The sequence below is a fragment of the Excalfactoria chinensis genome, chromosome 12 (genome assembly GCF_039878825.1).
Source record: "Excalfactoria chinensis isolate bCotChi1 chromosome 12, bCotChi1.hap2, whole genome shotgun sequence".
Taxonomy (NCBI): Eukaryota; Metazoa; Chordata; class Aves; order Galliformes; family Phasianidae; genus Excalfactoria; species Excalfactoria chinensis.
This window is the reverse complement of record NC_092836.1, coordinates 17,865,734-17,891,465: the sequence shown is the minus strand read 5'-3', so window position 1 is coordinate 17,891,465 and position 25,732 is coordinate 17,865,734. Positions and strand designations below refer to the sequence as shown.

Here is a 25,732-nt window from a genome sequence, read left to right as displayed (position 1 = left end):
TGTGTACAGAAAAAGATGGCTTTTAACAAGGGATAGGGCTCGTCTGCTGTGGCTGTTACTCAGCTGTGGTCTGAGCCTCTGCACAGGAACTGCTGGGATCAGCAGCGCCCTGAGGCGTGGAGCAGATGTTTGCAGTGGGGCTCTTTTCCTGTTGCCATGGGATCAGTGGTGTAGAGGGACCTCTGGTTCCCCAGGGAGTCCCATCCCCCAGAGTGGATGGGATCATTACAAACCCAGGAGTAAAAGTGACAAGGAACATGGAACTGCCAAAGGTACAGCCCTCTCTGGTCAGTGCTGGCTGCAGATGTGTTGGGAGAGGTTATTTGTGGCATGGATCAACACAAGGGAAATGTGAAATTTGAGAATGTGAAGGAGAAAGTGGTGTGAGCAAGAGGGGTGCGCTCCCAAATTATCTCTGCATGGGGGAGGCATAGGGTGGGTCATGGCACAGAGCAAGTGATGCACGACCGATAAGCATGGCTTAGTGCAAGGGAGCCAAGGCTGGCAACCCGGGACTCGCCAACGCCTTGTGCTACGCCGAGCAGTTCCGCCCCGCGTCCCGCTGTCTCGCCCAGCCACGAGCAGCAGCGGGCCGGTGCCGCCCGTTCCGCGCGGAGGAGGGATGGGGCCTCCCTGCCGCCGGGGGGCGCTCGACAGCTCGCCTGTCCCCGCGCGCAGCTTCGTTGCTACGGGGGCGGGGAGGAGCCGAAAACAAACGGCAGCGCGCGGAAGGGCGGCATGGCTGCTGGCGGCACGGTGAGGGCTCGGGCTTCCGCGCTGCTGGGCCCGGCTGTTCGGGGTCCGTGAGGCCGCTGAGGTCGGGTCGGAGGCGCGTTAGCGGTGGGCGGGGAGTAGCTCTGGTCCTGCGGGGGCCTTAGCGCTGCCGAGGCCGGGCTGCATAGCGGGGGTAGGACTGCGCTTGGTTGGGGGCGGGGGCAGCCAGGCGCGATTGGCCGAGACTGGAGGATTAGGGGGAGAGCTGGGCTCGGTGGGGCTTAGTGCTGCTCAGTGCTGCTCTTGGGCTTGGGATCCTGTCAGCTGCGGCCGGTTCCGGTGTGTGGGGACACCTGGGGGCGTGGGGTGCTCGCAGTATGAACCTGGGGGGCTGCAGAGTGGGAGGGACTTGTGATCAGCAGGGGCACAGCGATCGGGATGGTGCTCATGCATGAGCTTGGTTAGGGAAATGGGAGCGGTGTGTGTAGGAGCAGGGATTGAAGGCTGATGAGCTACTTTTGAAGTCTGAAGGACTTTCCTTTTGTGATTTTGTTTTCAGCGATTTGTTTGGTTATTTTTTAATTTTCCCCTAATTCCATGTTTTTTCTTGGCCTTTGCAGCACATCATGGTGTGGAGGTGTGCTGTGCTTGCCATCTGTGGGGGGATGCTAGCAGTCCTTTTTGCTGCAGTTCTGTTTATATCTATTTTTGTAGGTGTGCTGACTTGCGAGTTTGTCCCTTCTATGCAAAGCTCTTGTGTACACCTGATCTGAAACAGGCAGTTAGTGCAAAGCTGTACCTGGTGACTGATGTTCCGGGGTCAGCTGTGGGTTCTCCACACCAGTAGCGGTGGGAGGTATATTGCAGAAAATGCACAGGTGGTTTGCACAAGTTGGTAAGACCAGGACAGATTATCAGCATGGATAATCTGCCTTTTCAAGAACTTAATGGTATATGGGGGAATACATGTTTTGTCCTGCATAATAATGTGTAATAATACCTGACTGTCATGAAGTGAATATGTGGCTTGGTTAGCTTGCCATGGAAATAAAATGATTTTATTGTGTGAAGGTGATTCTTAATCTTGCCTGACCATCATTGTTTTCTAGGAAGATCCATCCCTAGAGAGACATTTCAGAGGCCACAGAGATGCCATCACTAGCGTGGACTTCAGTCTCAATAAGAAACAATTGGGTAAGTCATCATCTCTTTGTATTTTGATGGCCTGCTGATAAAAAAAGGATTTCTATTCTTAAATTATATGAGGGGAGCTATGGAGGTCCTGAATTCTAAAAGAATTAATGTATGGGAAACTGGTAATCACAGCCTGAACCTCTGATTAATCAGCTGAGGCAAGTGTGGGGTCAGCTGTGGGAGCACAGGTGAGAGTAATTGAGCTGTGCTCCCGGAAGGGGTGGAGCTTGACTCCACCTCCTCTAGACCTCATTTAAGGGCTGACCACCACTAAAGCAGCATCTCTTGGAGATTGCTTCTTGGTGGAGGTTGCCTCAGCATTTCCCAGCAGACTGAAGGCTTCTATATGGGTGAGTTTTTCCTGTAGATAACCTTTTGGGTATTTATTACCACCTCTCTTGTACCATCTTTATGTTGTTGTCACCGTACAATTAAGAGTTCATTTTTGCAATGAAGAGGTTGGTAAGTTTTGGGATGAATGTTTTATGTGTGACCGGAAGAATCACAGAACTGCAGAGTGGTTGAGGTTGGAATGGACCTGTGGAGTGTGGTCTAATCTCCTTATTTTTATTGGATTCCTGAGAGGATGTTACCCAGGACTCTATACATACGGCTTTTAAGCATCTCCAGGGAAAGAGTCTATAGCCTTTCTAGGCAACCTGCTCCAGTGCAGGGTCACCCTCTAGGGGAAGAAATTCTTCCTTGTATTCATTTGCAGCTTGCTATCCAAGTCTCTTGTCCTGTTTTTGAACTAGGGTGACAGGTTGTGAGCATCCTGTTGGAGCATTAGGAATGTCTGCTGCTGCCTAAAGCTACCTTGCTTTACAGTGCGGTAAACAAAGCTACCTTGCTTTACAGTGCGGTAAACAAAGCTACCTTGCTTTACAGTGCGGTAAACAAATCTACCTTGCTTTACAGTGCGGTAAACGCAAAGTAAAACTGTACCTTTTTTTCTTCTTTTTTTTTTTTTTTCTCCCCTATTCTGTGTAAGTGTTTTTCTTCTTCTATCTTCTGTTTCTCTTGGTTTGGCATTTGCCTGTGGTTACACCAAGGCTTGTGTCAAAGGTGTTGTTAGTTAACTTGTGTAGTCTTGGAACAGGAACAAGTAGGAGTTTCGGCTCTTGATGATGCGGTTGTTTGGTTTGTGAGAATGTTGCTTTGGCTCAAAATAAAGATCAGGCAGAAATGGTTCTTTGAGGCAATGTGACTGGTGGGCTGTGGACACAAGCATGAGTAAACAGGAATACAGCAGTCTAGCAGGTGTTGCAAGTTGTAATAATCCTATTCTGTGTCTTACAACCTGCAACACTGTAGCTCTAGAAGATGCAAGGAAAGGAAAATTAAACCTGTCTTGGACCAATACTGTTTGTATTGTTTTCTGCTGTCTTTTTCTGTCATCCTTCTCCTTGTGTCTTTGATTGTGGAGTGAGATTTTGTTGTTTTCTTTGCATCCGTTATTGTTTGGCTATCCCTAAAAATGTATCTAGTCAGTGCAAGTCTCTGCTCAGCAAGGATGCCCTCAATGTAACTTAGCATTGCTTTGGCCTTTCTGAAGTAGCATGTGAGCCTTTACCTCCTCCAACCAAACCTTGAAAGAAGTACTCTTGATATTTTTAATAAATGTGATCGTGTAAGAATGCGAATGTGTTTTAAGCATGTTTCTTTTTTTTTTTAAACTGTTGAGTATAGAAGTAGATATGAGAATGCTGAGTGGGTATGGGTAGGTAGAGGGACTCGTGTTTCCACCCATAGTCTCTTAAAGCTTCTTTTGATTGCCATGAAGTCCTACTAACCCCTCCTGTTGCAAAATGAGCACTGCTCTGATTTTATTGCAAGCTTGGATTTTTCGTAAGTCCTGAGCTAGGTGTGATCAACATTTTGCTACAAGAAAAGAGCTAGGTGTCAGGGAAACGTGTATGGTTTGCCCTTAAATCATAGCTCCACAGGGCTTTCCTGCCTAATCAGTAGGGTGCTACTTGATATTTAGACTGCCTGTTTTTCCACAAGAAAGTGATGAGATAGCCTTCCTCCATAGAACTTCTATACATTTCCTTAGTGTGTGTTTATTTGGCTTTGCAGATTGTGTGGCCTTTTCCTCTGCAGCTGTTGCATTATCTTGGGAGCTGAAATGTCAGTTCAATCCAGTGCAAGGGTATGAATTTCTAATTAAATAAATAGTGTGCAACATATCAGTGAATTGTAACGGTATGTGTGAAGCGGTTGGAAGCTGTGTTGCCAAATGGAGTATGAAAAGCAGCTTCATTTTAATTGGAGGAGAAGTAATGCAAGTTACCTTTATTCTTTTCAACACAGTAAGTGGCTCAATGGATTCATGCCTGATGATCTGGAGTATGAGACCTCAGATGAGAGCCTATCGTCTCGTGGGCCACAAAGATGCAGTGATGTGTGTTCAGTTTTCCCCTTCTGGCCACCTTGTAGCTTCAGGCTCCAGAGACAAAACGGTCTGCTTATGGGTTCCAAGTGTGTAAGTATCTATTCCCTGTGTGTCTTTCTTTGTGTTTAACTCTGGCCTGGGATTTTTACCTCCCTCTTGAGAGCAGTTCTCCAGGTTGTGGACTGAGGAAAGGACAGTTTTATGCAGCAGCTCAGACAGAGAAAAGATAATTCAGTTTTGAAATACCACTGGAAATAAAATTGAAGCCCCTTACAAAGCTTAAAGTCACTAATGTAACTCCTTCGTCCCCACCCTTCTCAGTTTTTTGTAGCAAACCAATCCTTTGCTTCTCTGCCAATCTAAAGCAAGATGCTTGAACTCAAGCTGGAGTACAGTGATGAAAATAAACGTTCTGTGAACAGGGTGAAGGTTACTAGCTTTCACGCCTGTTGTAGTCCACCCAATATTAGATGGTTTTTAATCTTTATTTCTCAATCTAAAACTAGTAACTTTCATCCACTGGCTGTAAATGATGATGTAGTAATAAAAGATGATTTTTGGATTGTGTATTGACTGTTGTATGGGAAACTGGTAATTACAGCCTGAACCTCTGATTAACCAATTAACCTCTGATTAACAATTAATTTAATGTTTCTTTCAGTACTTTGCAGAGGTCATTACCTCCAGTACATTACAGGAATTTCCTAGACGTGTTTGTTGTGGCAGTGTTAATGAATTTTATGATTTTGTTTCTCTGCTGTGAAATTTTGCCAGATCTGGGAATGTTCTGTGGTTTTGTACAAAAAGGAAACTTCACCAAGAAGAAACCGTTACTGTTTTTTGCCTTCTGGCAATTAATGATTAAATAAAACTTAGCAGCTTTGACCTTTCTGAAGAGCGTGGGGGTATTGCTGGAAAGCATATACTGTGATTTTCTGCATTTTAGTTTTGGTAGTGCCTAGGAGCTCAGCATATGGCAACAGAATCCACTTTTGCAGAAGATTCAGTAGAATGCTAGGTTGCTAAAGAGAATGGGAGTAAAACGTCTCCGCTGTCCTTGTAGTTGTATTCATGATAGTACAGAATATATTGTGCGTACATGAGACTCTTGGTCCAACATACTTGTTGAATCTGTAAATACGTTGCGCTCTGTCGAGCACTCATTTGGTGGAAAAATGCCTCTTGCATTTATCTGGGAATGTTGGAGAAAGAAGAATTATCTGTACCTTGTCTTTTGTCTAGCCTGACTGCGTTAACATTACTCAGTGCTGTACAGCAGTGGTCATTCTGGATTTAGTTGTAATGCTTTTCCTATGATGCTACATCTGAGGCTGTCAGCTGAAGTTTTCTCCCTAGTGTCAAACATAAATTTCCATAGAAATAATGGTTAATAGCAATTCATAGACATACAGAAGCTTCATTACAATACCTGAAAATATGTCTTTGCTGTGCCTTTGCTCAGTTCTGAAGTTTTCTTTCCTTCTGCATAGCAAAGGAGAATCTACTGTGTTCAAGGCTCACACAGCAACTGTGAGAAGCGTTCATTTCTCCAGTGACAGCCAGTCCTTAGTTACAGCTTCTGATGACAAAACAATCAAAGTGTGGACAGTTCACAGGCAGAAGTTTTTGTTCTCACTCAGTCAACACATAAATTGGGTGCGTTGTGCCAGGTAAGTACGGCGCTCTGTTGCTGGCTTATCCTCCAAAATAGAAACTGAGCGTTGTGGTCTCATGATTCAAATGTGTCCAGTGATCGTAATGTGTTAGTAACCTGCAGAAAGCGGCCTCAGATATCAGTTGTGTACCCATTTTATATTTCTTTAGTGATCTTTTCTGCTTAGTTCTGTCTTTCACTTTTTATCTGTCACGAGTTTTAATCTTGAATTTACCAACAGAAGTAAATGAAGGATTGTAATATAATTGTTTTTGCATCTTGGTTACTTACAGTATTGTCACGTGTGTATTCAAAAAGGTCATCAGTGCCTCATCATTAACATCTGGTTAAGGAGAGTACTTACAAGTACATAATAATCGACAAATGTTTTGGTGCATCATGTTATTTGTTTTACACACTCGGGAAGTTCAGCTAATGATCTTTGCATTTTCTGTGAATAAGAATGCTGAAAGGGCTGCCATTACAAAAACATCATTTCCTTGTTACTGCCTCAAAACGTCAGTTTTCAGTAATATGTCATAGTTCTGAGGGATTTCTATGTATGTATGTTTTTAGGATAAAGCTGCAGGTTTACTTAAGTGTGATTATTTCATTAGATACTTTCATAGTGGCAGTGACCTGTAGTATTATAGATGTCCACAGCAGAGTAGGAGGGAAGCGTTTTCTGCCATGCGTGATGATCTTAGACTCAAGTCCTGATCCTGTGTTATATTTGCCTCTGAAGCTGTATGTTGATTTTTCTTCTCTTACATTAAGCTCCCATCTAAAAATTTCACATATGTTCATTTGATGTGCTAGAATGTTGAAGCTTATCCTTTGAGAGCCATTATCTTGGAAGTAGTTACATCGCTGTGAATACTTGTGCCAAAAGTAGGAATTGTTTTGAACCAGGATAGAGAAACAACTTGAAATACATTTGAAACAAGTCAGACAAGAGACCTTAAGTCAGACTGAAGACTTGCCTGGAGATGATGTAATGCACTTATGGCATTAGGGATAGTTTGAGGACTTACAGGTTGCTTCTTTTATCTCAGCCTCTGACAAATGGATTTTCAGTCTAACGAATGTTGGTGTGGCTTCCTGAAGAATGAAGTGTGTGTTTACAGACTGACTTTGACAGCTGTATAATCCAGTTGATCCTGGACATCTTAAATTTGGGTACACTTCTTTACTGCCATAACTCTTTTCCTAGATTCTCTCCTGATGGACGACTAATAGCATCAGCCAGTGATGATAAAACTGTTAAACTGTGGGATAAAACTAGCAGAGAATGTATACATTCCTTCTGTGAGCATGGGGGGTAAGTACCTGCCAGGGCGTAAGGACTGGCCTTGTGATTGTTGAAGTGGGGATGTGTGATGGATGTTCATTTGTTTTTGTTAGTGCAGCCAGAGATTCCTGCCCTGGAAATAATTTCCTTCTCTGAGGGTAGCATTAGCACCTACTACAAAAGCAGCCATCAGAGAATGAAATGCAAGAAGAGCATCCAGAATTGCTCTGATCTTGACCTAAGTTGAAGTGAACTAAAAGCAAAAAATGCTTTGGATGTTTTGTGCATCCTCAGAAAGACAAAGAGTTACTCAAAAAAAGTTTTTGTTTTTTTTCAGTTGTCAGATCAAGAAATTTTGTTTCATACAAGATGTTGAACTACAACAAAAGTTAATGTGCTGAGAAATACAAAGTGTCCTTACAGTACTGTAATGGGCCTGTTCCCGGGTTCTCAAGTGGTCATGAATTTTGCCCAATTTCGTGCAAGATGTTTTTCACTAAAGATTGAGGCTTTTACTGTAGTTTTGTTTTAGAAAATAAAAGAAAAACGATTGCAAACAAGTCCAGAAACAAGTTGTTTTCAACTCCACTGAGTGAGTAGCAGCATGGGATTTGAGGTGGAAATTTAATTCAGTTCTATCTTTAAAATTAGTTAAGACTAATAATGGAAAAATACAGTATCTATGTTTATTTTTGTATATGCTGATTTAGAAATACTGCTAACTTAGTAAAGTACACATATTACAGAGACGCACTTGAAAATGTTTTATGGTCAGATCCATCGTATTTCAGGAGGCTCTTTAGTACCTACAGCTCCTAACACAAAGCAGTAATGAAGAGCTTTGAAGACAGTTATTTTGAGATATGATCCTGCAGTCTGCTTGGGTTTATGAGCTTGGTCCTAAGTGAAATTTGCCAGTGTGAATTTTCAATTTGTTTCCTCCTTTCCTCCATTACAGCGTAACGTTCGCTGTATAGTGATGTAGTTTTGTCTCCTGAAAAGACCTTTTTGATCTCAAGCAAAAGCTGAATATAAACAGTTGGATTTAACTGCAATTTGCAGGTTTGCAAATCATGTGGAGTTTCATCCCGGTGGTACGTGCATTGCTGCAGCTGGCACAGATAACACTGTGAAGGTGTGGGATGTTAGGATGAACAGACTCCTCCAACATTATCAAGGCAAGTTAAGATCTTTGAAAAACCTGACCTGTCCATGTTTTGGTATTGATCATCTACAGTTCTCGGAATGTCTGTTACCTACTGTTTTTGCAGGAAGGCCCTGGCTTAGGCTCACAGGGGGAAGCCTTTCCTCACCAGCCTCTTGCTTTGCTTTTTCTATCTTGGAGATTAATTCTTGCCTATTGATAAGAAATACTTTTGTTCTGGTTTCTCTTTGCTCTTGGAGCTTAATTTACTGCTCTGTGCTACTTGAGCCTAAATTTGGGCGCTCTTCCATTACCACTAATGATTTTTGCGAAAAGAGGTTGGTGAGGAGCAGGAACAATCTGCAAATTTTGGAAACCTTCAGTAATTCTCCATGTATAGTGGGCTGTTCTGCTGTTTGCATTTTGATCACAAAATCTGGCTGTTATGTACTGAATGTGACATCATCATCATTGATAGTTTTGTTCTTGGGTTAAAATATATGTTTAGGGTATTCCTCTACCTGGATTATGTTTCGTTTTTAGCTTCTAAGTTCAAGCTCACCTTTTCAAGTGTATTGTCTCTTTGCAGCTGGGTCAAATAAGGTTTGAACTCTGAGCATCTCAAACTCTCTTATAGGGTTATTTTTATTTTACTTATTTCCATGGTTATTACTGACTCATAATCACTTCTAGTTTTGATAGTTAACGTGCTCAAGGAATAGAACTTTTTGACAATTGTTGTTCCAAATCATTGTAATTGTACCAGCTGTATCATCAGCAGTGAATGCTGAGAAGTGACTGCGTAGTATTTTTGTGAACCTCAACATAACTTGGCGATGCCTTTCTGAAGTCTTGCTGCTAACGTAGGAAGCAAGTTTAAGTACTTGAATGGCATTGCATTGTCCTGAAACCTACTTATCAGCTTTTCAACAGTGACAAGGTTTGCAGTGCTTATTTCCAGCCACTGTATCATTTGGCTAAAAAATGATCTCTTCCTGCTCTCCTCTTACTGCTATTAAATTGTCCGAGTGTAATGTAGTTTAGGTTCGACTGCCAGGTTTACTTTCATCTTGGAGTTGTATATTTTGCCTGTTTGCTACCCTTGCTAAATCGCATTTTTGTCTGACACTCTTTCTATTGAAGTGATCTTTTCCTGTTATGGGTGTTACTTTTAGCAGCTGCTGTTCCCAGTCCTCATAATTTATTAAATTTCGAGCTTAGAGTTGTCATGAAAGCCAAAGAAACGTACAACAGCAGTGATAGCTGATACATTTGTGTCTTCAATGTGATACGTTTATATCGTATTTTCAAGATGTAAATCCTGCTCTGTGAGGGGCTGCACCTTGGGCCTTCTGGCTAAACCTGATGTAGTTTTGTGGCTTTCCCAGGTGGATCTGCCCGCTCAGCCCCACTAGGGGGCGTCTCTTTCCTTTGTATGTGCGTAACGCTGCCTGATTTCAGGGAACCCATTTTAAAAACGCATCGCGCTCAGGAGTTAACGGCTAAGCAGGTTTACCGCAGACTCTCCATATTGAAGTCTGGTTGTTTAACAAAAGGGACAAGTCTTTTAGCTGCGTTGCTTCTGCTGCCAAGGCTTGCTCCACCTATAACATTTGCAAAGGAAAATTGGATGTGGAGTGCAAACTGCAGAACTTCCCGCATGGTGTGTATTTAGAAAAGTAAAGATGCTCTGGTCCCATTTGCTGTTCAGAAAAGTACACAGATGTTTTATTCACTTAGCTAGCTAGTGCTAATGCTTTTTGTGCAGTGAGTCAACCCCTAATTAAAGAAGCCAGTATTTATTACCTGAAGACGTTTTTTTTCCTGTGTAAAGTTGTGTGTAGGGCATCTCACTCACATGTCTGTGGAAACATCCTCAACCTAGTTTTTCATTGCTAGTTTGAAAGAGCACTTGGTACATGTCTACACTTCAGACAGCTGGGTGGAGGACAACAGCTTCTGGGGTTGTGGCAGTGTCAAGTGCACACTGGGATTTTTTTGCCCGCTTGTCACTACTTCTGTGTAGTCAGTCATAAGCTGGAGTGACAGTATTCAGCGGCTAACTTGTAAATGCTATGATTGAGCACGACATCAGTTGCTGAACTGGAAGTTATTTTTCTCAGGCTTTGACAGCAAAAGAGTCAGATTGTAGCAGCATGGCTGTGGGAGATGCCACCTCGTGCTGCACCCCATTTATTGGTTATGGTGTGAAATTGCAGGCTGTGTTGGCTAGTTTCTGGGGAGGATGTTGTGAATGCTTTTTTTTTGGGAGGTATGAGCTGGTGTGGCAGAAGAAAGATGCTGTTTTCCCTGAGCTTACGGCAGTCTAGAACTGTGACCGCTTCCATGGGCACAACCTGTGTGACTTCTTTCCATTACGAAAAGTTTTTGTCACAGACCTGGAAATACTTCATTAACTATCTGGAACTCCAAGGTTGTGTCTTTAGTTTCATTTCTTTCTTATTTGATTCCTGTTAGGACTTGCTTTTGTTGGCATAACATGTGCTTGCTTCTATCTGAATGTAGACACTGAAGGGCCAAAGGATATTACAAATTACTCAGAATAAAATTTTCAAAGGAAATATGTTAACTGAAAATCTACCTGTGCCTGTGACAGGGGGGCAGCTGGCCCGAAAAGGGGAAAGGGAAAAGAAAACAGCGGCAACGATCTAAGGAGGCACACTTATTTACTATTTACATGATGTTATGTGGAATACTGATAGCAAAATTACAAAACCATGACATATGTATTTAGTGTTCTTTTAGAGGCTAAAATTCCACATACGCTTTTTCTCCAGTATGACATAATAAGGGCGAGGGGTTGAGAGGAAGACCTAGCTGTTTGGTGCGGGTGGTGTTCACCTTCAAGAACAACTGTGGAGAAGTTACCAGCCTTGTGTTAAGATGGGGATTTTTTTTTTTTTTAAACAGAGGGAAGGGCATTCTGTATGAGGCAGGTTATTGATGTTACAGTAATGTAAAAGGTGTTTTTTTCCTGGAGCATTTTCTTTATCTCTCTTCAGAGTAACTCTTAGGTTACATGTTCAAAAAGAATTGCTTTATTGGAGTCACAGAATTGTAGCATCACCAAGGTCAGACGATACCTTCATGACCATACTACTAACAGCTTGTCTACTCATTCTTGTTATTTTTATTTTTTTTATTTTTTTTTTTGTGGGAGGGAATTGGACGGATGAAGAAATAACATTTATATTGGACCATTTTCAATTGTGCCGGTTCTTTTTTTCACAATTCTCGCTAAACCTAGTGTTGGTTAGAGTCAGGGAGTAAATAAAGAATGATAATTAAAAACAAAAGCAACCAAATGAACACCATTGTGCAATACTAATGTTAAGTTTGTCTTCCACAGGAATTCCAGTCTTCTTGTTAATATATAAGCTAATAGATTCTATTCTGGAGTTATTTGGGAACAAGAACAGCAGTTCCCCTGTGGTCAGATACATCAGTATCCTTCCCTGTCACAGAAGTGTGTAACTCACTTGTGAATATAGTTACATTATCAGACTACACTGGAAGCTTTTGTAGTCTTAAATCTCAGAATAATTGCCAAAGCTTCCTTTTTCCCTTCAGTGAAGTAGTGGCTGTTTTTACAAGAATTGAATGCTGCCCTTGTTCCCTGGTGCTTTGAAGAATTTGATGGAATGTTTCCCCCTTGATAGTTTTCCTATTTGGAATATGCATGTACTTTATTTTTTGCCTTGGGCTTATGTAAACTGGTCTTGGTGATTATTGTGTACATTTTTTCCATCTCTTAGTGCACACTGCTGCGGTAAACAGTCTTTCCTTTCACCCCTCTGGAAGTTACCTGATTACTGCTTCCAATGACTCAACTCTCAAAATTCTGGACTTGCTCGAAGGAAGACTTTTGTATACTCTTCATGGTCACCAGGTGAGGAAAAGCCTTTTGTATAAGAGTACAGAAACACACAACTCACTGGGCAAATCTGTGCTCAAGCCCTATGTGTTTGCACCTGTTTGCAGCCAAAAGTCTTTAACTTCCTTGCTTATTAAATTAATAATGATGATAATAATGAAAACCTCTGAGATCATTCTGGAGGGAGGGAGGTCAGGAACAGAGAGAATAGATGATGACACAGCAAGACGGTATTGGTGCTCAAATACTGAGGGTGAAGCCTGAGGGATACCACCAGTTCTGTGCTTCAGACTCTGACACTGCTGTGTAGTCTCTGTTCTGCAGATCAGACCGTCTCCTGCTCTCTAAAGAGGTGCAGACAGCACTCAGCCATCTGACATGAGTGAGGATATATGCTGTCTGTCTGACAGTAGGTGTATAATAGAGGAAATTATATTTTGAGACATCATTTGGGCACGTTTCTATTTTGTTAACTGACTGAATTAAATAATTGAGGGTGATAAATGCTGCCAGCTGGTTAGGTTTAACTGATTGAACTATTAGTATTATGCTGCTAGATGTGTTCCTTCTAAAGTTAATTATTATATGAATGCTTGGAGCTCTCATTTTAAATTGATTAATTTCATTGTCCGTTCCAATTGGGGCTCAAAGGCACAAAAAAGCAAATGTGTTTTAAAGATTCATTTTCCTAGGGGACAAAACAAATTTCTAACCCACTTGTCTCTTTGTTATATTGAGGCTGAGTTTTGAAACATCAAAACTATCTCGGGAAAGTCACACCCTGAAGCTTTTGAATGGTTGATTCTGGGCAACAGCAACATCTGTGTAAGCTGCAGAACTATTAATTCTGATTTCTTGCGGCTTTATGTTTAGCGATTGCTTTGTGTGATATATAAAATCCCTGTATTAATTCTGCAACTTCTCCTTAAGTGTGTATTAGTAAACTTCTTGTGGTATTAAGGGGTAAATGCAACAACTTCATACTTGAAGCTCTGCCCCATGGAAAGATCTGATTTTTAAACTCCTTTGGTCAGTTTTTATGCTGAAAGGAATGGAACAAAGATTTTAGGAGAAGATAATAAGTGCTGCATATCTCAAGACATAAACTTTAACTGCATAAAACTTTTCTTTGGATAGTGGTGAGTGGGTGCTAATATCAGATAGGACTTGGAAGCTTTTACCTATTGTTCTAATCTTATTTTCATATTTGTCTTTGTTAATTGGCAAAGCAAAAGCTTAGGAAGTAGCTTTCTGGAAAAGGGTCAGTGTGGAGGGACAGTGGATCTTTATGCATTCCAAAATGTAGACAGTTTAGCTCTGAATGAGAATCAAACATGGATTACTGCAAACTAGTGTTCCTCAGAATTAGATGATAGAGTGTTTAGACCGATGCTGTATTAAACTCAGGGTTTCTACAAAATGATTTTTTCTTAAGTCATCTATTCAGATGTGGGGTTAAAGCCCCTTGATTTTTTTTTTATTTTTTTTTTATTTATTTCCCCCCCCCCGTTGTTTCAGAACAGTAAGATAACAGCCTTCGCTCTCTCCTGGTTATCTAACTAGAATTGGAAAGGCTTTGACTGCAACACAGCTAGCTGCTGTTGTAGGGTTGTATCTCTTCCATTTTGGAAACAAGTAGAAGTATGAAAGTGGCAGACAGTGCTTTCTGATCTTTTAAGGGTATTACATTAAGCTGAAATGGGAATAGAACCAGTTCTGGCATAATCCTGAGTTGGCTTTCACTCTGTTGATCACTGTATTACGAGGTTTTTGATTTCTGATTCAGCAGATGTATCTTACTTTTTCACTTGACATGTATGATAACCTGTTCTTTGTTCTCGGTGTTGGTATATAAATGTGGATTTTTTTGATCCTTAGGTCTTTTTTCTTCCAGTCTCACTGTGATTTCTGCCAGCATCTCTAAGTGGCGAAAAATGAAGTGGGTGTGGATTTTTGTTGTTGCTCTTCATTAAGTAGATTTGTCTTTTCAAGGAAGGACTGTAGGTTAGTCACCAAATGAACAGCCCATTCTGAAGACATTCTTTAGTTGTGACTTTGTGTGGGTGACTGTGTTGGTCCATAGTTCTTATTCTGGCAGCTGCTGTGCTGTTCTTGGAAGGCTGTGTTTAAGCGGACACTTGAAGGAAAATGCCTTCATGTCCTTCTGATGTACTTTGACGCAACTGTTGGAGTGCTGGGAATTTGTTACCAGCTGATTAGCTGTAGTTTACATAGGGAGGACTGCCAAATTTACATTCCTGTCTTTTTAATGTTGTGATGGAGCTGGCCCCGTTGTAACAGGGCAAAGGCTGAAGTTGTAAAACCTGACTTGTTCCTCGCTCCCTCTTAATGCCATGGATAGTGAACAGAGAGTATCTTAAAATGCAAGCAAAAGTGGGGGAAAGGATAACTAAGTGCCATTTATCCTAGTGCAGTAACTGTGGGGTGTTTACCTGACAGAGAAGGTTTTTGACATCTTGCTGACTTCAGAAGAGAAATACCTTGTAGTCAGTGGACCTTGTTTTTTTTTGTTTGTTTTTTCCATATTTGTTTTAAATCTGTCTTTAAATTTTATTCACAGGGTCCAGCCACCTGCATAGCATTCTCCAGAACAGGAGACTTTTTTGCCTCTGGAGGATCTGATGAGCAGGTTGGTGACTGGTGTACTTGGTGTGTTGCTTCGAAGTCCTCTAGATATGTCTAGTTTCATGATGTTCCTAACCCAAGAAATGTTGACAGAAGACACTTTCAGGTTGAGAACTACATCTGTATTCAGTAACATCAGCCTTCTCTGATGTGGAGGTGAAACTGGCCTCTAAGCAAACGTAGTAAAAAGTTTTCATAAAGGTAACTTATCCATCTGACCTTGTTCTGCAGGTGATGGTATGGAAGACTAATTTCAGTGCAGCAGATTACAGTGAAGTTCTGAAAACACGCAAGTCTGATGCTAATGTGGATGGGACCCATCACAATCTGGTAGGTCAGCATTCAGAATTACATAAAGCTGCTTTTGGGGAACGATGTCTACAAATTGAAAAATACATGACCCAGTTTCAGGTGGTTGAACTACAGAGCCATCTTTTTCCTTAGTATTAATTTGAGTTGTCGTTTACTTGTTTGGTATTGGTTTATTTAGACATATGTACTTTTGTGGAAAATGATAAAATGAAATAATGATTAAAAAGAGGAATAAATGTAACTACATTTATGTGCATGTTTGTTAGCAGCCTGTGTTTAAGAGTATGTGAGCGGATTGACAATATTCTGCGCTCCCACCTCTCCTCACCTCTCAAAAATAAAAAGCACAGATGTGAGTAACAGCTGAAAGCACTCTTACTAGCTGGTAGACATCCTTGAGTGCTGCCACTAGTTCTGAAAATAGACATTCATTAAATCTTCCCATTGACAACTATCAAAGACAGAAGAAATTTCTGTGCGGAGACTTAATGCAGATGAGAAATAGGTGACATTGTACTGGAGCTTTGTTTCTAAATATTTGGAGACATCTTAGTTCTGACTATATCTAATGGATGGATCCATTAGCTGAATAATACAGTATGATGCAGTGATCTAAACATTGTGTTGATATTAGATGTCTTGGATATTAGAAGAGTATTAAAGCTGTTTCCAGTGTGAGTGATGTTTCACTTGAATTTTTGTATACTCTTACAAACCTTTGGGTGTTTCCTTGATCTGTTGAAGTATAACTGCAGCGTTATTGCTATGATTGTTTTGTTACATGTGGTTCAACATGTGCTTTAAGATAAAAAATGGGTGTGTGAGTTGTTTTTGCGTGTACAAAGTCTTAACTGGAAGGTAAACTTCTACCTGATACCTTTTACTTTGTGGCAGTATCTGTAGTCTTTCCAATTTAATTTCTTTTTGCTAAACTACTGAACTATGCTCTCTCTTATATATAATAGTGTTTTTTTACTTAGTAGAACCTCAGCCTGTTGCTGAGGTTGTTGAGGTTTCTGTTTTGAGCAAGGCACTGCTTTTTATTTTTGAGTAACGGATATCAGTCTTACTTTTCCCATTTCTCTCCTAACAAAATGACTTAAAGCAGCAGCATGTGCTTTCTCATTGCCTATTGATGGCCTTTAATGGAAAGAGAAACTGTTTCAGTCTTCTCTACTGCTGTGCAGTAGTACCAAGATTCTTCTGGAAAAGGACAAATTGTGCAGATGTTCTTTATAGCTATGTGCCAGGGGCATGTTGATTGTAATTTATTTTCAGTAGCTGTAAAATAAATCAGCATTGTTCTTGACATGTTTTAATCTGTGCACCTTTTACTTAAAGCAAAGAGAATATTTTTCTTAGAGCAGCATGTGCTGTATTATATAGTTCTGTAACTTTTTTTCTTAAATACTTTAAAAGCGTGGCTGCTAATCAAAGCAGTGGATGTGTAAAAACTGTTTTGTATTCAGTTTCTCATGGAGGAGTCAGGCTAACATGCAAGTGCTAGGAAAGAACAACTGAATACAGACTTTAAAATGAGTCCATCATTGAGGTGAGTAGGAAGAAAAAAAGAATTTTAAATAACTTCTGGCATAAAAGAGGCACGAAAAATCCTGTTAGGGTGGTGAGCTTGAAAACAAACTTGCTCTGAAACAATTTTCATTTCAGTAGATAGATGGAGACTGAAGCCTATAGAAGATGCTAATTTCTAAGGCAGGCGGTTAAAGTTCATTGTGAATCAAGGCATAGAGCTTGTTTGCAGTGATAGGTGTGAACTTCAAAGTTGCTCTGCCCGCCTGCTGTTGTTTACAATATGGGGCTGCTTGGTGATGCAGCTTGCTTTGAAAGCAAAGCTTCTCTCCGCAAGAATGATTGCAAATTAAAGAAGGCTGTGATGAGTAGGAATTACAGTCACAACTGTGGTGTAAAAGCATAAAACACAAATATGTGGTAGGAAAGAATGCTAAAACTGTCTGATATAAACTATAAATATGGTATTGTAGGTGTGAGAGATTCTAAGTACTTGATCAGAATTATGGAATCTGAAATGCTTACTTACCATTTATAAATTAATAACTGCTGCTAGAAAGTGTTGCCTAATTGCCCTGAAAACATCAGTTAAGGGCAAACACAGTGAGTGCTGTGTGAAGCTCAGGGGAAGAACTCTTACAGTCCTGTATCTTGATTTAGTTTTTGGTTTCGATCTAAAATCTAATGGGTACAAGTAAAATTATGTCCTAAGCTGAAATACTAAGCATTGAAGACCTACAGGAAGGTCATAATAGTCATTCATAGATTTTTGTCTATTGTTTCATATGTATGGCTCCTGCTGTTGTCCTGAGGACAGAATAGGTCTGTATAAAGAGCTGCGCTAGATAGGATCAAAGGACATGTTCTCAGAACGGGTATGTTATTGAAAATATTTACTTAATTCTACAATTGGTTATTTTTCAGAGAAGGTAGATAATAATGTGTTTTGGGGTTTGATTGTGGCTATCTTCTGTTGTTTGTTTTTGGTTTTTTTCAGATATGAGGAAAGCTTTGTACATGCAGCTATTGCTGACATGAATGTACAGTAACACTAGCTTATTTGTTGGATGGATTTGCTGCTATTGCTTGGCAAATTCCAAGCAGGTGATCTATGGTAAAGTGTAATGAACAAATGCTAAGCAGTTTGTGTTGCATGGACAGTTGGAAAGTGCTTGGCTATTTCTCTGTATTCATACTTATTGAAAAATGATGAGTGTTAACAAAGATATTGAGTGAGCCAAGTTGGTTAACATTTTAACGTAATGTTCTGGAAAATAGGAAATACTCATTGATAGAAGGATTCTTTACTCAATCTTAAATGTAATTATAGACATTCTTTTGGCATGTTGCAACTTGTTGTGCCAAGTACTCCTATGGGCAAAGGAGGGATGATGAGGAGACTTTCCATCTAACTCTTTGATTCTTCTTGCTGTTGCATCAAGCTTTCTAAGGAAAAATACTTCAATTGTAAGCTTTAACAGAGGGAAGGGTGGTTTTTCATGTTCAGAAGGCAATGAAGCCTGTGAGTTTTGTGAGTGCTTTGCTTGTTCGTCTCAGGGTATCCTGGTATCCAGGGTATCCACTTAAATTTCTTTTGCCCTTTCAGATTTTCCCAGCATAAAATGTTTTTCCATGTTTACCCTCCATAAAACAGTGAATCTTTTCTAGTTGTTTCTGTTGCAGTAGCAGACTATATCTGTTTATTTTTCTAGCCATCTGAGATGGATTGTGGTGTTCATCTTAAGAAAACAAAATCTCCAGATACTGGTAGGAGCCATGAACGGCGAGAGGAGGATATGCAGCTTGCAGATACCTTGGAGCATATTATAGGACAACTGGATGTTCTGACTCAGGTATGGTGTGCTGTTTGATTTTATTATGACAATGAGAACGTTTTGCAGTAGATTCATAGAATAGAATCACAAGGTTAGAAAGGGCCTGTGAGATCATCCAGTCCAACAGTCCTCCCACTACCACTGCTACCACAAGCCAGTAAACTTTCTGTTAGTAGCCAAAGTTTATCCAACTGAAGGCGTAGCTAAAATTGCAGGTAGTAGAACTGTCTCAGTGAGTAACTAGCTGGTTACACTTCCTTCCCCCACTTATGTTGCATTCTGTTGGCAAACTCAGATCCTTTCTCCCACCCAACATTCACCTATGCCATCCAATTTCTGCAGTATTCTCATCTTACATATCTGGGCCTTCCTGGGCCCCGTCTCCCAAATGAGCTTTTCACCTACATCTAGCTAGCAACTAATCCCTTGCAGAGCTTTCACATGCTGTTCTTCCCCAGAGACCCAAAGTAGTGCTGGAATGGTACCAACTGTTAATGATGGTCTATTGAAGTGTGTTAACTCTATCCCAAAATTCTTAAGCAGTCTCTTCTATTTAACCAAATCATTGTTCGTTATTTCTATTAGGAAATGTTTGTTTCTGAACATTTCTTGGGGCTAAATTTCATTGTATATTTTTGAGGGATATGAGAAGTGGGGAGAAGGCATAGGACAGTAAACATCATCAATTTGTAGAGCACACTGTTGTGTATGAAGAAAGAAACCTGTATGGGAGTTATTTTCTGCAAGTTTGAGTGTTGTTTCTGGGGAAGAGCAAGCAGATGTTTAACACTGAATGTTGAACACACTAGTTACTGGTTTGAGTTGGCTTTCTTTTCTTTAGAGAAGTACATGTCCAAAAAGAAGTCAAGGATAATGCACTGGAGAACCCAACAGGTATTGAAGAATGGCTGATTTAGGGGTATCAAGCATTGTAAGACCACAGACTGTCTAAAATAGAGTGAAAACCAAAAGAAATTCATTTGGCAGAAGTGCAAGAAGGCAGTTTTCTGTAGTTTTTAAAGTCTTTAGAGCACTGGAGGGGAAAAAAAAAACTTCTGTGACATTGGTTCTGCATTTTTATGATGAAGATACAACCTGGTATATATATAAAATACTTTTCTGTTTTTGTCTCCTTAATAGGTTTGTGTTATTTATCTTTGATTACACAAATCAGATCCATAGTTCTGATGAAGCATGTGTAGTGTCTTCTTTCCACTTCATAGGTATTTAGAGGAGGCAAATATTGCAGTAAACGGTATGTGTGGGGTTTAAACTAGATAAAAGCAATTCAAACGTCTCTGCAAGTCATTGCATAACTGAAAAAAGATAATTTAAAGATAATTATTTAAAACCTAGCAAAAAGAGTGAAATAGAGATCACTGCGGGAGGAATAAATTAGTAGGTTTTAGGATAAAATTGTAACTAGCCCTAAAATAGTGTTGTTTTTTTTTTTTAAAAAAAAAAAAAAAGCAAAGCAAACAAAAAAAGTAGAAGCTGCTTTGAGTAACTGTATCCAGCAGCCTTTCAGCTGTAGCCTTTTTTTTTTTTCTGCCATCTGTGCAGTATTTTATTTTTCTTTGGTTCTAGTCTGTTGTTGTATTTTGTTTTAACATCATGTGTATGCACAAGTAAATGTACCCAACATGTTGTTCAAGTGGTTTCATAATTCATTTTAATTTTAACTTTGTAATATTTAGAAGTGAAACAAGTCTACGCAAAACCATCAAGCAATGCAAATGAATGTGGAAGTATCCCTTATGTTTAGAGGAGATTCCTGAAGGAGGAGGGACACAGGTGCAGTTAGCAGTGCAAAGAAACAGAAGGTAACAAAAAGGAGCCTGCTTGTTTAGCTGCACATTTTTTTTCTTCTGATAGGCATACTGTGTGGATGAGTTATAACAGGGAAGGGAGCACAGATTTATCAAAGGCACCTTTATCGCCTCTTCCAATCTTTTATCACCTGGTCAGCACCAGTTAGATGTTGTCCAGGTGGAACCACAACATGCTGGTTGCTAGCTGAGATCTGAGTGAAGAGGAAACAGCAGCTGGTGATAATTGGCTGATTGTTTTTCTTGGCTGCTCCTCCCAGAACATAACAGAGCATTGCTTTCTGCTAATGTCATCAATTTTTGCAGAGTTCCACCAGCTTTGGAGTTTGTGACTTCTTTCTGTGAAAGGACACCACTGCTGCTTTTTTTTTTTTTTTAAAAAAAAAAAAAAAGTTTTCACAAATAAACAACAAAATGTCTCCATGAAGAAATAAGACATCACAAGCTTCATCATCTTTCTCTCTTCAAGAAAGGTGGAGACTATACCAGTAGTCTCCCAATGCTCTGTTAAAAGTCATTGCTATGTAATTCCTGTGTATTGATCACTTAAAGACAACACTAACAGCATATGTAGGTTGATTTTTAAGCTATTTACTTAGCTGAAGAGAAAGGACAGGCACACCTCACCTGCACCCCAAAAGTATTTCTGGAAATTTTCTATTGATATAGCTATCCATGAGTTTACCAAGAATTTCTAATTTGGTGGTGGTGTGGGAGCTTGGGTACGTTTCAGTTGTGACACCTTGAGTTCCTGCTGTCCTTGTGCTTGTCACATTTTCCAACGCTGTTTCAATATAACATGGAGGAAAGTTGAAGTTGTGATAAACTATTCTGCAAAGTTATGCAAATGTAAAATTAATCTATTGAGTTTATCATTTTGTAGCATCTCCTTAGCTAGAAATAATGCTTCTTTTTCGGCTATTTGATGCATAGTAACTCTGCAGAAAACTGACAACCATTAGGGATGGAATGAACTTTAGGAATCTTTTTACAGAAGGAAAGTTAGGAAACTACTTCTACATTCAACTGAGAAAGGGATTTTATGGTGTGATTCATGATGTCAGGAATAGAGGAAGTATATGTGTAACATTTTGCCTGCAAGAGTGCCTGTACTCTGTGGTTGGTGTTTGGCTGTATTCATTGTAGTCATAACCAACACCTGATATCAGTAACATTGTGCAGATAAATGTTTTGAAGGGTCTTGCAGTGATCAATCAGAGTGGCATTATGTCCCCTATCCTTTACTCAATCAAACCCAGTCCCATCCCCAACTTGTTAGGCATCCTGTAGCCTGGTGTGCACAGTGTTATTTGTTTTTATGCTCTTGTCTGCCTCACTACCAGTTCTGTGCTCAGTAGTTAGTTTTAGATAATTACTGGCCTTCTGTCCGGACTGCTCGCTCTCGTGGTTAACCACAGGGACTTGTCTCATTGCTGTCCTAAATGGGTATGATGGCTACTGGGTATGATGAGGAGTCTTTGTGTCACCTGAGGAACACAAATGTCCTCTGCTCTGGACTCTGCTGCTTGGGTTCCCTTGGGCAGTGGAGGAACTGGTTTCTGCTGACATTCAGTTACTGCTGGGCTCTGCTTATCTGTGGTCCTCAAAAGTGGCCAGCTGTATTGCCCCACAGGGCTCTGCAAAAGCCTCTGCCTTGAGGCTGACAGGAATGTTCAGCTAAGTGGTGGTGTCCCCAATGAAAGAATTTAATTTGAATTTAAAAATAAAAAAATAAAAAATCGATAAAAGCTGAGACTGTTGCAGGATTGTACTTGGTCCACTGTCACTACAATAACAAGGGGGAATGAGATGGGGAGTTTATCATCATGTAAGCAAATACGACTGCTACATCTCTCAGCTTAGAGGAGAATGAAGCTGAATATTCTCTGGACCTTAAAAAGTAAATGATGTCTCTTTTATGTGGCTCTCCTCACCATTTCCCAGTGTGCAGTAGACATGGGTAAAGATACTGACATCCTGAGAACCTAAAATCCTGCCACAGAGAAACAGTTTGAGTGCAAAGCTGCACTCAACTCAAAGCAGACTGATGGCATTTGCTTCCTTGCATTGGTTCTTTACCTTCTGAAGAGTGGCACCAGTTGAATACATGTGGTTTAATTTGCTTCCGAAGTGTTTGGTTTGAGAATAGGCCGTAGAAACATTGTAAAACTGTCAACTGGAAATGAAGTAACCTTTTTGTGTGGAAGTTATTTTCTTTCTCTGCTTGAGTGTGTGTGTGTATATATCAGTAATGGCATTTTCACACTTTCCTGTACCTTTCTATGACTGCATATTTTAAGCATTGTGTATTCAAAATGGTCTGTGTTCATCTTTGAATTTAGTGCATCTCCAATCTTTTCTAGTTTGCAAAACAGTGCTCACTACAAATTTATTGGAATGAAAATTATGTGAAAATATTAAGCAGACAAGATCTTCCTTGCAAATCTTCATAAAAATCAGCATATTCTGTAGTCCACTTTATCTGTGCTTTGTTCCACTGCGTTGTGTGTAGGAGAATGGTTGGCTCCTATCGGCTCTGATATGCTGCCTGGTGCCTTAGTTAAGATTTGAGCTGTGTTTGGAGGGAGAAAAGAAGGTGTGTTATGGCAAATCTTGATGCAAAACCCTTTCTGACTTCGTGATGTTGCAGTGTGGCTGAGGGGGCTGGCTTTGTAGTAGTGCTTGGTGTGCTTTCACCACGCCTGTGTTTTCGCTTCATCCCTTCCAGCCGTTCCTCTCATTTCCCAAATGGTTTTGTAGGAGACATTTCCTCTTCCATCAAGTGACCTTAGCCAAAGTATTTCCTTTCTTTCTTTGCATTTTAGTTTTCCCAGTAATAAAATGGAGATAAAGAGACCTGCTTTCTTTTGTTAAGCACTTAGTCATGTGCTTATGAAATGTGCTATTTAAAGATTTTCTATTTGTAACTTCTATACAAACAGCCAAAGTTTGTTTGAAATACTTTATTAAAGTCTGAGGTTCCGAACATCCTTTGTTTTTGACAGGGTATATTATTGATGGCAGTAAAAATGCTCAGAATATGAAGCTATTGACTGCTGCTGCAAGTTGATGGGTATTAAAGCATTAAATGTAATTACTGCCTATTATCAGTTATTCCAGTGTCCTTGGAATCTGAAAGTGATTTTCCACAAATAGGTCTCTTGGTTACCTCAGAATGGTCCATTAAAGGGTTTTCAGAAGAGGCTTTTATTGCTTCATGGTTAAAATGTTTTTCTTGTATATTCTGCCCGTGATGACTTCAGCTGTAGGAAGAGGCTATAAAAATCCCTTTGTGAGGTAACTGGATTGCACAGAGATGTTTAGGCCGTATGTTGAGGTATATGCTACCAGTTTGAGTTTTAATTCCCCTCCATCACCCCACTGTGCTCCCTTACACTGGGAGGGTTTCTTGCTTGACCCTGGCGTTACAGCTCCAAAATAGCTCAAGAGTACTTCATTGAACATAACATTCCATTGCCCTCTGAGAACACAGCATGTAGCTTGTCTGAGTGGCTTGGTGGCAGCTTTCCTTTTGTTTTGCAGACAGTTTCCATCCTGGAGCAGAGGCTGACGCTCACAGAGAACAAGCTGAAGGAGTTTCTGGAGAACCAGCAGAAAATCATTCAGAACAAAGAGAACTGAGTTTGTAAAAGAGGAGCAGTGCTGAAGGCCCTTGGAGGTTGCAGAGGTTTATATTCCTAATAGACTGGGTGACTTTAATGATTTGGAGAGCAATCAATTTTTAATTGATATGTACAGTTACTGTATCTGTAAATACAAAGCTTTATTACTTTACTAAAATAAAAAATTGTTATTTGTAGGAGTGGATGTTTTTTGTGATTTCTTGTGTTTTCCAGGTACTATAGGACCTAGTGAGGGGTCTGAGGACCATCTGAAAAGATTTCATCTCTCCTGCCTTAGCTGCTGCTCAGTTAAAGTGTTTAAACATCGTAGAGCTGCCAAATGGTTTGATGCTGGCTATATGGCACAAGCAAAAAGCTCCTGGAATATCCTGGCCATTGGGAGCTCACCTCCGTTCTCAGATCACAGCAAGCATGGAAGGTCCTAGTCAGCACCTGCTGAAGGGTCTGCCTCACCTAGTTCCAGTCTGTGCCTGGCAAATCTGACAACGTGTATTAAATGCTGAGTTTGTGCAGAGGCTGGCCCAGTGGTGGGAATTAACTTGTTTCCTCATGCGGTTTGTGGAAAACTATTTGCTGTGCTGAGGCTAGAGGAGAGGACCTAACTACTGGGTCAGATGCTGAGTGGATTGTCAGGCTGCTTGTTTTGTATCTTTATTTATTTATTTATTTAAATTAAAGGCAGGGTAGAGGGGAGGGAAAAGGCAACCAGATAGCATCACGCTGATTGCAGTCAGAAACCTTTTCTCTTTTCACACTGGATTGCCTTTGATTTTCAGTCATTCGGTAGAAGATTTTACAGCTGAATAGCTCATCACTCACCCTGTTCCCTGAACCACACTTTTAAGACCTTCAGGTCTTTAGCAGGTGTTCAGTATGTAGCTGCACAAGATTTTGGACTTCCAGTAAATACTGCTCTGTAACATCTCTTTTGCTAACACACACTGCATTATCTCCTTTCTTGTAATAAACTGTTATGTACATTCTCAAGAAATGACCTGTAGGAACTTGAGTGTCTCAGGGTTAACTAGACCCTCCCCATGACTGTCTTTCTGAACTGTTAGAAGTTCTCTCCCTACCTGTGACAGTCACACTTATTTGCCAGACTCCAGAGCTTCCAAAGCCCCCATCTCCAGATGTGCTGTGGGCATCACAGATGCTTGAGACTTGGCTGGCACCCTTATTTCGCATGGGGCTTTACCGACCTTAAGGCTAAACCAGTTTTTTGTGCCAGTTCCTGTTGCCATCTGCTTGTACTGTGTCTGGACTGTGTTAATCCTCTTCCCATGTGGACAAAGCTGTTTGCATCCCCTGCCATTGCCAAGAGGTTTTTAGTCTCTTTCCATTCTGGTGCTTTCCACGTCTTTAAGAAACCCCTGTTGGTATTGTCACAGGAGCAATGGATCAGCTGTGAAAAAGGAGGAGCCTGATATTACTTCTACACCATGTGAGGATATGGCTCGGCATGTAAATGCTTGTGGTAAGCTCTGCAGGAGGAGGCTACAAAGAGTTAAGGTTTTGTTAAGGCACACAGGCAGCCAAGCCAAGTTCTTAAAATAGTTTAATTTGGTTATATTTGCCAGATGTATGACCTCACTCAAGTTTTAGCAACAGTTCTTTGTGCTGAGATTGGTCCCTTGGGGAGCAGGTTG

At 40.5% G+C, this 25,732-nt stretch overlaps 1 protein-coding gene across 3 annotated transcripts; it reads left to right on the top strand.

Moving 5' to 3' along the window:
• The first annotated feature begins 68 nt into the window (after positions 1-68).
• POC1A (POC1 centriolar protein A) lies at positions 69-24,259 on the top strand. Of its 3 annotated transcripts, none has more exons than XM_072347586.1 (11): positions 69-272; positions 1,824-1,908; positions 4,222-4,393; positions 5,794-5,973; positions 7,171-7,278; positions 8,311-8,426; positions 12,169-12,302; positions 14,869-14,937; positions 15,165-15,263; positions 18,488-18,628; positions 23,983-24,259. In XM_072347586.1, exons 1-11 carry the CDS (start codon positions 126-128, stop codon positions 24,079-24,081), a joined length of 1,350 nt encoding a protein of 449 aa, XP_072203687.1. In that variant the 5' UTR covers positions 69-125; the 3' UTR covers positions 24,082-24,259. The 3 variants fall into 3 exon arrangements, with proteins under 3 accessions (XP_072203687.1, XP_072203689.1, XP_072203690.1); XM_072347588.1 differs by lacking the exon at positions 69-272 and adding an exon at positions 688-756; XM_072347589.1 differs by lacking the exon at positions 69-272 and adding an exon at positions 963-1,053.
• The last annotated feature ends 1,473 nt before the right edge of the window (positions 24,260-25,732 follow it).